Here is a 15,504-nt window from a genome sequence, read left to right on the forward strand (position 1 = left end):
AATAAACATCAACAAATGCAAAGATATTATATATACCATCCCAATACTTTTTAAAATGGAGCATAATAATGCAGATGTGTGTTGAGGCTGTAATTCAGCAGCTGACACTTTTGAACAGCTGTAGCATGACTGCCCTACGATAGATTTTTTGTGAATAAATATTCAGATTAGCACTGCAATCCAAAGCTTCCCTCTATAAACTGGTAATTCTTAATAGAAACAAACCCTTTTCTCATCAGACTTCTTGCTGCAATGCAACTGCATTGCTCTACACGCTCATTTTGGATGACAGAGTACCTACTTGTCACAGTAATGACATGAATGAATTCAAGAAAGAAGGGACATGCCCATCCAGCAAATACACTGCTGTTTTTCCTCACTGCTGTTTAATAATTTAGTTAACAACAATATAAATATCTATTTGATGATACAATAATACATAAATCTAAACCCCCAAGCCAATACTTTGGTTTTTGAAGCCCAGCAGAAATAATGCTGCTGTCACTTGTATTCCAAACCCTGCAGCACTTTGTGGATCGCCAATGTCCCTGCAATCCAGGGATAGGCTTTGCCTGTGCCCTCTCCTGGTGGCAGAGCACACAGGACAAATGTGGCTACACCAACACCTCCCCTGCACAACAAACATTTCCTGATGCCAAGTGCAAACAGCTTTTTAAAGTAAAGCAGACCAAGATTCCAGACTGAATGGTGGCACAAAACATGTCACCAGGTCTGTAGGGTCAGTGCTGAGCACACCCCTACATCTCTGCTCCCCACACTGCCTCATTTCAGCCACACAGTCTCCAGACAGCCCCACAGTTTGAGAATGCCACTGAGGCAAGGCAGCAGCTCCTGGAAAGCAGGAGCAGGGATGTGAACCCTGCCGTGCTGCATGTGGCCAGGAGGCAGATCAGTGCTCCATGCTGCCTGCTCTACTCTCACAGCCACACTGCCACAGTGGGCAGTGCCGGGGATCAATGCCCTCTTTAATGGCAGGGCTCAGGTGACACAAAGATCTTCTGTTTGTCAGGCTAAGCTGGTTCCCAGCTGTAAGGAGCTTTGTTTCTGCAGATGAGAGGTACTGAGCCAGGTCAGGGTGGGCCCAGCTGCCAAGAAAATAAGCCCTGCAAGAATCCAAAGCGACTGCAGAGCAAGCAGTAAGCCTGAAACAGAGAGTTCTGACAGGGCTGAGCCAAGCGAGACATATGTGCACAAGAAACTCATTTGAGAAGGGCAGTACAGGCACACTTCAGTTCTGGCCAGGGCCAGCTCAGCCCAGAGGACCAATTACCTCAGAACCAGTTCCAGGCAAGCATTGCTGTACAGTGCTGATCAAATCTGGCTCTGTGACTCCTTACTCTGCCTGATCTAAACAATGAAAGGGTCTGGAGGCCTCTAATGTGGTTTCCCAGGAACCTCTTACAGTACAGAACTATAAAGTAGTTCTGTTATTACATGATTTTCCCCCTGTTCTGCAGCATGTCCTAGTCACCATCACTCCAGGCAGTCAGATGGAATCTCAGCATGCTCTCTGAAATTGAGTCAGGCCATCCATTGGTGAGGGAAAGTTGACTGTGCATTAATGGCAAGCACCATCACCTCTTCCTTCAGTCATGTTCTACAATAAGAGTGAGTCATGGCTCTTTTGCAGAACCAGTTAAACACCAGCTCCAAAAGAAGATTCTGGAACATACAGCCTCAGGAGTGCCTTGCTGGAGTCACAGAGAGATTCCAGACACATCTCCTTTCCTCAGAATTTTCAATTGCTAAGAATCAAACAGCCTCTACAGTGGTCATCCAAGTTTAAGGTGTGTCTATCTTTAGTCCATTTTATATGAAACAGAATTCAGTGCTTGGACTTCAGTCTGAGAGAAGAACCTAAAAGTCATTGTGCCAGTGTTGAGGCTCCTTAGTGAGGCTCAGCACTTAATTTCTGTTCTTGCTCATTTTCTGCAGGAGAATGATATTCAGCCTCCCTGAGGAAGGGGAGTATTTAAATTGACAAAGCACCCAAGTACTTTAGCAAAGAAAGTGGAAAGCTAAGAGGTCATACAAAGCTATTGAGTGAAGAAGTATTAATTATTATTTTGCTTTTTCATCTACAGAGGCTTTCCTAGTTCACATAAACATTTAAGACCTCATCTGAAAATAGGAAAAATAAAACCTTTAACATGCATTGTGCAATGAAGAAAGAAGGAGGAACCCAGACATGATGAATAAGCCATTGTCCCAGGCAGTCTGCTGGCACTGCAGCCTAGAGACTGGCTGGCAGTTGTGTGGCACAGCTCAAAAGCAACAGGCCATCAGCCACCCCATGGGGAAGAGCTGCTTGTTGAGAAACAAAAAATCACTCTGTTCAGTTTTGGCTTGACATGTACATTACTTTCTACATTGCTTTATGTCACCAAAAAGGTGAATGAACTTGCTTGAAACAATGAAGCCTTAAAAATCTCAAAGCAATAATTAGGAAACTTCTCTTTCTCCAGATTATCACTGATGGAATTAATTTTTGCCTATAAGTTAGCACCATAATTTGATGCCTTGGTTCATGCCTCATTTTTAAATTGTTCTTCTCTTTATTCCCATGGACAATTTATGCCAGTGTCTGGCTCTAGGATTACAATATAATGTCAGATACAGTAAATCAGTATGTGATATTCCCACGGTTTGTGTCACACCTGCATCCACAACTCCTGCCAAGATATTATGACTATTTGTACCAATATGGGGACCTAGATAAAATACAGTTATTGTTCCTATCTACCTTGATTTTATAATCCTTGCTTCTGATGAAACTAAGCAAAAATTATTAAAAGACCCTAAATATTTGGGTTCATTATGGAAAGTGGTAGCAAAATTACAGATTTCACCCGCTCTTATGCAAACATAGGATGATGTGCAGGAGTTCACTGAAATAATCTGAAATTTGGAACTCTGTAACTCAGGTTAGACTGCTAAAAACAAATGCCTCAAATCCATTTCTCTTGTGCATGGAACAGTGTTGGGTTATCCACCTGCTGCAAAGCAAAGTCACTGCAGAGCCTAGTCAAACCACAGTGATGATGCTCTGCACACTTTCCACTGATGGAAACGCCTGGAACAGTACAAGGAGGACAAAAGAGGGACCTAGAGAGTTGTCAGTCTATATTTCCTTCCCCTTATGCTCCAGACTTCTTGTGATTTGCAAGGCTTTGTTTCTTATAGCTATCAAACCCTGAGGCTTCCAGATACCAGCATGTTCTTGTGTTGAAGAAATATTGAAGAAAACTAAGGCAGCAGAATGCTGTGTTGGTTTCTCTCTTGCAGATCAGCCATGAGCAGCTGCTGTGCAGAGAGCAGTGTCTGGCTTAAAGTGTCACTTATCACATGAATACAAGGAATCATCACTGCAAAATAAAGCACAAGAAGGAGCTAAATGAAGAACCTCTGGCATGGTAATTCCAAATTTTCTGAACTGCTTTTCCCATCTGCAATTCATTCCTCCTCCTCAAAGAACTATGCCTTGAGTATTAGTGCCACATACTGGAAATCACTTGAAAATATTTCATAATACAAAATGAAGGTGCACTGGCTTTAGGATGTATAGTTAATGAAACGGCAGGATTTATCTTTCTAATGCTAACATCTATATGTTGTAGCTGTATTGTGCTGTAAATTGTAAAAGAATTTCTTAATTGCATTATAAAATTATTATGTTTGCTCCTTAAAGAAACAGAGACTCAAACTGTGTGTCAAACTAAGTTCCTTGCTCTTGAGAGTTAGTAAATCAAATAACCTCCTTGTACTGTCATAATTGTGCTTAAAAAACCCAACTCAAGTGGTTGTCCCTTGGAACTGTTGGATTTTACCACTTTTCCTATGTTTTGACACGCCCCTCCCCCCCTTAAAGAAGTTTTGCTGTTCACCAGCCCAATATTAACTGCAGCATCTTAGGAGGTGCAGTACAAACACACATCTAGGCTGCTTTTCCTCTTCACCAGCATGAAGTTTGCTGAGATTTGTTAAATTCTCAACAGCTTTATCAAGCTAAATTATTCAGCCTCCAAAACAAAACTACTGGGTACATCAAATGGCAGTTTTATCTCCCTGATTAAATTCAGTGTACTTAGGGAGGTATAACTGAAACTTTAGTCACAGGTTAGGAAAAAACCTTAAAGTTTTGTAGGAAGTTCTGAACTCCCCATCCAAGTAAAACAAAGTGAGCTCACACCATAAATTTTTGTTTTATGGTGAAAATACAAGAAGCACTTCTTTTTATCATTTATAGTCCAATAAGCAGGTGTTATTAAGATTGTTCATTATGCTATCCAAAACTTTATAGTCAAATGTAAATGTAATAAGTAAAATATTCTATTAAGCAGGCTGAATCTAATTACTTGAAGATCCTTGCTACAGTATTACAAAAATAAGCTACATATCTTAGGTAAACTTTAAACACACAGCTTCCCATCCCCTCCAAAAACACCCACCTCACATAAAAATTCAAAAAGTTGCACACCAGGAACACTTGCCCTTTAAGCCAATTCCCTTGTTTTCCAGTTAAAATATTAGTTAACTGCTGGTTAGGCCTGAGGTCTTTCTTTTGTTTTCTTTAATTCCTGCAGCTTTACAGTTACCCATCCCTGGCTGTCCTGGCTGAACACCAGGTTTGGCTGGGCGCTCTGACACCAAACAAGGCGATGTGAAATCCTAACTACAAGTTCAGCTGGAAAACTGGCAGCTGAACTGCCCAGCTCCGAGACACACCAGCCCTGGGGACCAAGGGCTCTGCCCCAAGCAAGAAAGGAACCACGCGAGGCAGGGTTACCAAGACAGGCTTCAAAAGCTTTTTATTTCAGTGGAAGAGCCCAACAGAGCAGGGAGAGCAGCAGGGGAGTCACAGAATCAGTTAGGTTGGAAAAGATCTCTGAGACTGAGTCCAACCTGTGCCTGGCACAGTTTGATATTATATCCCCTGGTCCTGTCACTGGTTGCTCAGAAGAGGCTGATCCCACTTGGTTATAGGCTCCTGTCAGGTGGATACTGGGGAGGGCCCATGTCCAGTTCTGGGCTCAATACAAGAGGACAGGGAGCTCCTGGAGCTGCCTAGCAGAGGATGAAGAAGGGAATGGAGTGTTTCATGAGGAGAAGCTGAGGGAGCAGAGCCTCTTCAGCCTCGGGAGGAGGTGAACTCAACAATGTCAGCAAAGGATGGATCAGGCCCTTCTCAGGTGGTGATGAGCAACAGAACAAGAGACACCGGGCAGAAACTGATGTACAGGAAGTTCCACCCGAATATGAGAGAATTTTCCTGTGCAATGATCGCTCACTAGAGCGGATTGCCCACAGAAGATGTGGAGTCGCCCCTACTGGAGATACCCCAGGACCCTCTGCACAATCCTGTGCCACGTGCTCTGGGACGACCCTGCTGGCGCTGGGAAGTGCGACCAGAGGATACACTGTGGTTCCTTCCCGCCTGAACCATTCTGTGATTCCTCTCACGGTCCCCAGCTCACCTGCCCCACTCCTCTCACCCCCCAGCCTCCTCTGCGCTCTCCCGTCCCCTCCCGCCGCCGCTCCCCTCACACCGCCCCCCCGCCCTGCACTCCCTCGCCAGCCCGCCCTCCGCGTCTGGCTTCAGGATTGGCTGACCGCGGCAAGGCCCCGCCTCCCGCCGGCCGCGATTGGCCGGCTCTGCCCGCGCGGCGCTGCCATTGGCGGGCGGGCGACGGCGCTGCGGGTCGGGCCGCGCCGCGGGCGGGGAGCGTGGCCGGGGCGCTTTTGTTGCTGGGTCGGCGGCGAGAGGAGCGGGCGGGGAGCGCGGGGCCCGCGGACACCGGGGCAGGCGGGGAGCGGGGCCGGGCGGCGCGGCGCGGGCACGGCGGACGGCGGGGCCGGGCCCGGGCCCAGCGGCAGCCATGAGCGGCGGCGTGTACGGGGGAGGTGAGTCCGGCGCCGCCCTCCCCTCCCCCGCCCCGCGAGGCGGCGCGTGCGGCCCCGGCGGGCGCTTCCCGCCTCCCTCAGCCCGACCCGGCGCTGCCGCGGCCCCTCCGTGTCCCACGCGTGAGGAGCAGGAGGAAGAGGCGGCGGGCCTTGTTTATGTGGTTTATGTTGCTTATGTCCTTGGCGGCCCCGAGGTGCCTCCGCCGGGTACCGCTCGCGCCGCGGCCTTGGGCAGGATCCGCCGTGCCAAGGTCCGGAGAAGGTCCCCGCACTTTGGGAGCCGGGTGTGGTTCCCCCTGTGCACATCCCCTGTGACATCCGATCCTTTCCCACAGGTTTCCTTTAGGATGTGCATAGATCAGGATTGGGCCCGTAGGGATGGGCGCTCTGACCCCTTCCCTCACACGGTTGATGTTTTCAGTCCCACCTTCCTCATCCTCATCACCCGCGGGGGCTCTGCGCTCGCCTGGCTTCGTGTGGCTGTTAAATTAGAACTTCTTGAAAATTTTATCTCGCGATCCCTTTAGCTGCTACTACGTTTTCCAAACTCTTCTACTAAAGTCCTCTGCCTTACGCCAAACGGAGGGATTGCAATGCCCCAGTTAAAGCTTGTCTGCAGTTTTCCAACTGCTCTCTGGTAGCGGGAGTTCTGAATAGAGAAGTTTCTTCTTGCTTTGTAAAAGATCCCTTGATTTGCTTGTCTTGCTTTCCAATTAAAGCAGGCAGTGGGCAGGGAAAGGTTAGAGTTGCAGAAGAGTGTAATAACAATTCTTTATTGACAATCTTTTCAGATGAAGTTGGGGCTCTGGTTTTTGACATTGGCTCATACACAGTGAGAGCAGGCTATGCAGGCGAGGACTGCCCAAAGGTGAGAGAATCTGCCTCAATGGAAATTCAACATGAATTTATGCCTTAAAAAGTCTTTGCGAGTTACAACCCTTCTGAATACATTGGGGTTTGTTCTGACTGTATTGTATAAAGAAACTTGTGAATTTATGAGAAAAACACCAACTTGCAGAACATTGCTAATCCTTATGTGCTGCTTGCCTCTTGCCTTGCAGGTGGATTTTCCAACAGCCATTGGTGTGGTGCTGGAAAGGGACAATGGCAGCACTCTGATGGAGATAGATGGTGACAAAGGCAAACAAGGGGGCCCGACCTACTACATAGACACTAATGCCCTGAGAGTTCCAAGGGAGAATATGGAAGCCATTTCACCTCTAAAAAATGGAATGAGTATGGTGCTCTTGTCTTTTTCTACCTGAATTTAAAAAAATAGCATTGCCAGGCTGTTGTGTTGACAGATGTTATGTACAGCAGCAGAGGCTGTAAGAACAGAATTCCTGCTTTACAAATTGCATGGAGATGTGGTTGGTTTTCACTGTTAGTGGGCTTTCTGTATAATTGTTGATGTCATGTGAATTGTGGAGGAAGAGAATTCTCCAGATCTGTTAGAGGAGGTGTGTGTCTGCTGAGGACAGCTTTTGATTGAAGAGCTCTATGCAAAAAACTAAATTGGAAAGCATTTATGTTTTTATGAAATGAAACAAAATTTAGAAGTAACTAACCTGTTTGTCTCAATGTTGTTATAGTTGAAGACTGGGATAGTTTCCAGGCAATTTTGGATCACACTTACAAGATGCATATTAAATCTGAAGCAAGTTTGCATCCTGTCCTTATGTCTGAAGCACCAGTGAGTAAAAGCAGCTGTGCATTTTGATAAGTCTTTTTGATAACTCTGTAAACATTAGTCCTGGATAAGTCTGACAATGGCTTGTAGGTGACAAGTGCTAAAACTTAGCTGCAGAAGTGACAATTTTGAAATACTTGGACAGCTTCTGGAAAACCCTCAATTTGAAATAGTTTTCATGAGTTGTATTAGGAAGTATGTACAATATGCTATTGTTTTTCACTTACTGAAAAGAAGCCAAAAGTTAAAAAAAGAAATTTTACTGCTTAGAATAAAAAGAAAAAAGATGCTTGGATGTCTTATATATTAAGTTACACTTAATAAAAAGCCATAAAAAATCTTGCTTCATTTAGTTTTCCAAGTAACATTAAGTGACACAGAATAATATTTGCAATGGAGAAGTTTTAATTTTTCTGTCTTACTTTCTGTAAGTTGTCCTGTAAGGCAGCTGAAGTGGATGAATACAAATTTCTGGGAAAATATGGACAAGGTTTCTGTCATTTTAAAATGCTCAGCATTTGAAGGCAGATCTTGAAGTCAGAGTAGAAAAGGTAGACATGCCATACACAAGTGATACCTTTCTTTAAGAAAACCTTATGAAAAGGATTTTGCTGAATTTCATTGTTCCCTTGTGTTGAATCACAGCTTGTGGAGTGTGGATGAGTTTGCAGTGGCTGTTTGATGGCTCAGTGGGTGTCTGAATAGAGACATTCCCATTGAAATTCTCCTTAAAAACCTAATCTTACGTTCTTGTATTGGCTTGGAAAAAACTTCACATTTTCAGTAATGTGCTGAATATTTCAGTTATATCCTGGCTTAATCACAACTACAGTAGAACTGTAGAAAGGTACTTTGGGAACTGGAAAGTCTGGATTTATTTTTCTTCCCACTGGGCAAGTTCCTTCATGTATCTTCCCCCTTGTTAAAGGCAGGATGCTTGCTTTAGAGAGTTCTTTGGGAGCCTGACACTGAAAGAGCTGCAGAAATGTAGAAATGTAATGTAACATGAAAGGTGTGTGGCACTTTTGTGTGACAGATAAACATTGATGTGTTGTAGTATAAATGGAATGAAAAACGTTCTAAAGTAAATTACTATAAATCCATTTATGTAGAATTTTGGTATGATTGGAAACCGTGGCTGCAGTTTTTCTAATAATTTCTTTATTGTGTTAGCAATCTATTAGTGTGCAAACACAGCTTCCTTTTGGTCACTTCCTTGTGGTTTGGGTTTATTATTTTTTAGTGGAATACCAGGGCAAAGCGTGAGAAACTGACGGAACTGATGTTTGAGCACTACAACATCCCGGCCTTTTTCTTGTGTAAAACTGCTGTTCTGACAGCGTATCCTTTCAAATGTTTCACTGCTTGGTTTTATTTTCCTCCCCCAGGAAATTATGGTAAACTTTTTCCAGGCAATTCCAAGTATAACAGCCTGCCTAATTTCTTAAAATTGATTTTTTCCATAAAGATCCAGGGAGGAAGTAAACAAATGCATTTTCTGAACTTTAAGGCATCAGAGCTCATTTTTGAAGTTCTCCCAATCTGACTCTGTCCTTGGGGTCAAAGTCTTTTTTTTTATTGTTTTTTTTTTCATTGTATACTCTGAATAAGAATATTACAGAACTGAAATGGTGATGTGCACACTACTAAATACGGTAATTAGAGCTTGACGTTTTCATAGCCTTAAGAAGAACATTTGTAATTATTTTACCTAATAACATGTTTCCAGCTTCGAGTCTAAATGAGTTGGATGTACTCAGAGCTTGCTGCATAGTAATGGCACAAAGTCTCACCCTTGAGCCTCCAAAGCCTGAGTTAGTTCACAGATAGAAGTTAAATGCTGCTCTCTCTATGAGATTTTGCACTTCACAGAAAGATGGTACACACTGGAAAACGACAAATCCCTTTGCAGAGGCAAGGAATAACATGTTGGGGTCCTCATTCCTAGTTGTGATTTAATTGTATGGCAGCACTTTTTTTTCTAAATGAAAATTACAATGTTTTCCTTAATCACTTCGACTAGTTTTGCTAATGGGAGATCTACAGGTCTCATCTTGGATAGTGGAGCAACACACACCACTGCTATTCCAGTGCATGATGGATATGTACTTCAGCAAGGTATGAACTTTCATGGATTACAGCACTGCAGTATCAAGTGATTAGAGGGATTTCTTGCACAGTTGTGTTACTGCTTTTACATCTCTGTGCCCCCTTAAAAAGGAAAAAAATCCTAATAGTGTTCACTGACAAATAGTTGGGAGAGCATGATTTGGATACTTTCCATGTTAGTTGTTTTTGTTTTTATTTTGGATCCCCTCTTTGCTTTCCAGGTATTGTAAAATCTCCACTTGCAGGAGACTTTATCACTATGCAGTGCCGGGAGTTGTTTCAGGAAATGAACGTAGAGATAATTCCTCCATATATGATTGCTTCAAAGGTGGGAAAATAACTTTATTTAATAGGTGATGTCTTGGGGAGAGGCTTAAATGTTTACCTGATGACTTTGTACCCTACAATCTCAGGAGGCAGTCCGTGAGGGGTCACCAGCAAATTGGAAGAGAAAAGAGAAGTTGCCCCAGGTCACCAGGTCTTGGCACAACTACATGTGTAATGTAAGTAGGTCATTCCTCCTGCTCTCACCTCCCCTGAGTGTTCCATAAATAAGTTTTGTTCACAAGTATATCAGCATTTTCTCTTGAAGAATGAGAAAAATTTTTGTAAAGTTACTACCAATTCTATAAATTTTATAAAACTGAAGATTAAAATTTCTATAAATTCATGTTATTTTTAACTCCACAGTGTGTCATTCAGGACTTCCAGGCTTCTGTCCTCCAAGTATCAGATTCAACCTATGATGAACAGTATGTTACTTTTTTCTTTCTTGTAAAATCTGTTACCAGTTGTGTGTGTGGTGCTGTTCACTGCTGTTGGCTGGTTTTGTTATGGAAGAAGGTTTTATCTAAAATTGATGATTTATGCAAGTAGGAGTACTGCATATACCCAGGTGATAGTTTTTTGTTGAATATTCCAAGATGAGATCATAATAAATATTATTGGAAGTCTTATGAATCACGGTATTCCCATTGGAACTGTAGTTTATAACACTGCTTAGATCACTTGATATCCTGTTTAGAGAGCATTTTAATGTGTTGCTTTCTGTCTGATGCTCCAGGGTAGCAGCACAGATGCCAACAGTTCATTATGAGTTCCCCAATGGCTACAACTGTGACTTTGGTGCTGAGCGTCTGAAAATTCCTGAGGGATTGTTTGACCCTTCCAATGTAAAGGTAAAAGCACTGTGATAGCTGAGATTGGAAGGCTCTGCATGACTGGGCTATCACATGGCTTCTTTTGTATAACATTTTTAATCCTGTGATTTGGATGTATTTGCATTGTGGAGTTCTCCTGGGCGTAGAGTTTGCCTGTCTTGAATTATGGCTGGGGAAGGGAAGGATGAAATGTTCAAATTGGGTGGTGATGAGGTGACTGGAAAAATAGGGATATTTTTATTCCTTCCCTAACAAAATGCTTAGCTCCCTCTCCAGTAACACTTGTAAAATTCAGCTCATTCAGGGCTTTTCTATGCCTTGCTCTCTTGAAGCAGTGATGTGCAGATTCCTGATTTCCCTGCAGGGTTTATCTGGTAACACGATGCTGGGTGTGAGCCACGTTGTCACAACAAGTGTTGGAATGTGTGATATAGATATCAGGCCGGTAAGTGCCACTCAGCCAGGCTGTATTTTAGGCATAGATATTTCTGTGCGTGTTTTTGGGACTAGAACAGCAAAGTGAAGAGATTTCCTAGGATAATGATAAATATGTTAGGATAATTCTGTAAGTATTATGTATTTCTATATAGGGATATGTACCATTAGTTTGTCTTACAAAATGCTAAATCAGGACCTTTTACTTACTGTTTCTACCCATATATAAATATCTGATGCGCAGATTTTGTGGCTGGCACTGCATAATTTGGATTGGACTGGCTTCAGATAAGCATTTATGTTTCTAAGTTGGAGTGTTATCCTCAGATTTTTAGGCATTGTTATGTTTAGAATATACATGGAATTTATAAAGAAGTTATAAAGGAAAACGTTATTTTTAAAATTAATTTAAAATGTGCTGTCAGGTGTCGGTTTGATACGGATTGCATGAGAGTTCTTTCAACGATTTTTTTCTGTTAACCAGTGTGAGGAGGGCTCAGTGGGCTGGGCCATGGTGTGTGTTCAACAACTGCAGCAGCAGTGAGATAGAAAACTGCTGCAGGGCTGTGGGGTTTTCTTTTGAGGTTGCATTCAGCTGTAAAAAACTCAACAATTTGCATACAGAGGAGATCTGCAGGTTGAGGGTTTTCCATAGTAGAAATTGTTCAGTGAAATCATGTAGAACATATGGCTTCTTCCTTCCTTTTGTAGTTTAATATTAAGCTGCCTTGCAATATTTTTAAGTGATTAAATAATAAATTTAATTGGAAGAGGTAATACTGTTGCATTGTTGTTGTTGACTATACATTCTCGTGCCACCCCTCTCTATTGTGAGGAAGAGCTGTTTTCAGAATGATTTCCAAGGTAAAGCTCCAGGTATTTTTTTTTCTCTTTTTAGGGTCTGTATGGCAGTGTGATTGTAGCAGGAGGAAACACTCTAATACAGAGTTTCACTGACAGATTGAACAGGGAGCTGTCCCAGAAAACCCCACCGGTAAAACAACACTTTCCATTATTGCATTAAGTACTTAACATTTTACTTTTCTGCCACATAAGTACACAAGGATATTGTGGCTTTGATACTCTTAGCTGAATAGATTTCTGCAGGGTTTAGAAACCTCCCTCTCTAAAGAAAAGAAAGAATTCTTGAGGAGTTTCATACAGAATATACTCCAATATTCCTTGAGTATTTTACTGCTCCACTCTTGCTCTCATACTGTGATCCTAAGTTCTCTAATTGTCCCCAAGCAACAGCCAGTATTTCTCTCGATGGTCTCTCTTTTGAAGTGTTGCTGACTAACTTGAGGCACATTCAGTCATTCTGCCTGAGGTCACTTTGTTGTGGCAATTGTTTTTCCTTAATTCTGCAGACAACCGAAATCACCAGGTTTTGTCTCTGAGTAACATATTTTTTTAATAATTTGATGTTGAAGAAAGTATTGATACCTCGCATCTGAGAGTAGATACAGATTATGATATTTCTTGTATTTTAGTATTCAAGCAAAAATGTTCTGCTTGGGACAACTCTGAAATGATGAATGTTAGCAGAAACTGAGAAATGTATTCACTGCTTATAATAGCTGAGGAGGAGCCCATTTAAAATTCAAAGATTTTATTGCTCTAAGGCATTTGGAAAGCAAAAGGAGTGAATGGATCCAAATAAGTCTAGATGACTTAAGTCTAGCAATATAAGTCATTTTAGTCCCAGTGCATGTTGGAGATGACACTACACACTGTGATATTATTGCTCTTCACCTGCCCATTCCTTGCCTTAACCATTGCTGTTGGATCACAAGGTAAAAACCATATTTCCTGTTCCACTGTGGCTGTTTTGAATTGCAAATGCAGGGCAGATGAGCAGTGTTGCAGATGTACTAAAATGGACCTTTTTCAGCTGATATTGGTATAGGCACCAGGTTCCTTGTGCTGCTTGTCCCTGAAGGTCACCAGCTTACATTTGTGTGACATTTGCTCCCTTTCTGTGCAGAGCATGCGCCTGAAGTTGATAGCCAACAACACCACTGTGGAGAGGAGGTTCAGCTCATGGATTGGGGGCTCCATTCTGGCTTCTTTGGTTAGTAAAGCTGTGTTACTGCATTGCTGTGCTGAACAGCACTGCCACCAGACATCTGTGCATTGCAGAGTCTGTGCTATGTAATCATAACTTTGGCTGTCCTCATGGTAAGGGGAAGAGAATCTGCTTTAAAAAGAGGTGTGAGTGTTTCCAGTGACAACATATCCTGCCATGTTCTCCCGTTTTTAGTGGCAAGGTAAAACCTTGAAATGTATGTATTTTCTCTAGACTGTATCTGGTAGACCATGAAAGTAGCAAACCTGTTTCTGCATCATATTCCTGAGGTTAATTCTACAAGTTACTGAGCGCTGAAGTGCTTTTTGGGGGTTAATTTATCATCATGGGAAAGGGAGACTGGAATCAGCATTTGGTGCTGCCCTTCCTGTCTTGAGTTTAATCCCTTAGCAATAAAACTCAAGGAAAAGACACTTAAGCAGTCAAGTCCTAATACTTAATTGAATGTAAGGACTTGCTTGTTTTCCCTCCTAGGAAAACCTAATCATGTTTCAATTAACCATCATTTGTGTTCTGATGTTTTTTCATTGTGTGTTGCTTTTGTTTCTTTATTTTTCTAGGGTACTTTCCAGCAGATGTGGATTTCCAAACAAGAATATGAAGAAGGAGGGAAACAGTGTGTAGAAAGAAAATGTCCTTAGACCTCTTTACTGTGAAAACTGCTGCCTGCTCGGTGCTCCTTCTGTTTTATAGCTTTAGCATACTCAGGAATGGGATGGACTCCTTTTTGTAGGAAGTTTATATTGGGTTTTTTGCATAATTCAAGTTCCATTTTAACAAAGTTAGAAATTTTCAGAGACCTAATTGGTACTATAATAGAAAAAGGATGTTTATGTCCCTTGTAAAGCAATAATTCCTGTAACAAGCATTTTATAATTTTGTATAAATGTCTATTTTCTCTAGTATCTTTTCCTGGGAACAGCTTTACAGGTTAGCTAATAGATAGAGGCATAACCTTGCAAATGCCTGTGCTTATTTATTAATTATTTCTTGTCTAATTTCTTGTCTATTTTCACATACTAGTCTTCCTTGCTGGTACTTTGGCCTTAAATTGCTCTTATTTTTCTCTTAAAAAATAAAATTTGGTCTTTTATATTTGAACAAGCTTGTGAGTACTTGCAGAGAAAGTTACTCTGCTGTTTTAAAAGTTGAAAATTTGTATTCAGCAATCTATTTTAGTGTAAACTTTTACTGTATCACAGAAGTGTTACATTCCATGGAGTGAATGTTATATTAAGCACTGGTTTGTTAATTTTTTTTATTATGGAGCATTTTCATTTCAGTAAGCAAGCAATGCTTTCCACCTGATGTGTAAGAATGTATTTAATGCCTTTGTGATGTTGGTGAGAAGCAAAGCCTGTTCAGGACAGGGAGATTGAGACAAAGAATTGCCTCTCCAGGACTGGGAGCAGAGTCAGAAGCTTTCAGTGCGTGGTTGACCCTCTGCAGGGAGCCCCTGGTGTGGCCCCCCCTGTGCCTCCCAGCAGGGTCTGTAAGTGCCTGTGTTTGCAGGGGGAAGGTGCACTCAGGGTCACAGGAATGGGGATGTCTTTTCTTCAGCAGGAATTGGCTGTCAAGACACAGCTCAATGTTGCTTTTAAGCTTAATTTACAATGGTGTGGTGATCTGTTTTGGGACATAATGAAGTTTTGCTCCTTATCTCAAAAGCTGTGGAAAACCAAATAGCATTTAACTGATCTAAAAAAAAAATAAACAGTACTGCTACGTTTTTGTATCCTAAAAGATCTTGTGGGTAAATAATTATGAGGCCTCTATTTGAAAAGTTTCACATTACCTCCAAATAATAAAGTAATTTATCAAACCGATCTGCTTTTGTCTTATCATGAGAATCTTGAGTTGCTCTTTAGACAAAGTTGCTTGATCAGGTTTTCAAAGCTATTGACAAACCATATTTCTCTTGCAAAAAACTGCAAAGTCACCAGCTGTTGTCATTTGGGAATAAAGACTCAGTCCAGTTTCCATTCAGGTGGAACATGGACCATAACTGAACTGCTGCCTCAGTGCACTGCAGCGGGTGCTGTTTTTAAGCTTTCCTTCTGTGGCATGCTTAGATTTCATTATGCCAAATCAGCTTTTAT

At 42.1% G+C, this 15,504-nt stretch overlaps 1 protein-coding gene across 1 annotated transcript; it reads left to right on the forward strand.

The window, feature by feature from the left end:
- The first annotated feature begins 5,829 nt into the window (after positions 1 to 5,829).
- Positions 5,830 to 15,231, forward strand: ACTL6A (actin like 6A). Its single transcript, XM_059479622.1, has 14 exons — positions 5,830 to 5,922; positions 6,714 to 6,790; positions 6,984 to 7,158; positions 7,515 to 7,615; positions 8,856 to 8,953; positions 9,636 to 9,730; positions 9,943 to 10,049; positions 10,135 to 10,224; positions 10,412 to 10,473; positions 10,785 to 10,899; positions 11,246 to 11,326; positions 12,215 to 12,310; positions 13,304 to 13,390; positions 13,966 to 15,231. The coding sequence occupies exons 1-14, from the start codon at positions 5,898 to 5,900 to the stop codon at positions 14,044 to 14,046; spliced, it is 1,290 nt and encodes a 429-aa protein (XP_059335605.1). The 5' UTR covers positions 5,830 to 5,897; the 3' UTR covers positions 14,047 to 15,231.
- The last annotated feature ends 273 nt before the right edge of the window (positions 15,232 to 15,504 follow it).

Source organism: Ammospiza nelsoni, chromosome 10 (assembly GCF_027579445.1).
Source record: "Ammospiza nelsoni isolate bAmmNel1 chromosome 10, bAmmNel1.pri, whole genome shotgun sequence".
Taxonomy (NCBI): domain Eukaryota; kingdom Metazoa; phylum Chordata; class Aves; order Passeriformes; family Passerellidae; genus Ammospiza; species Ammospiza nelsoni.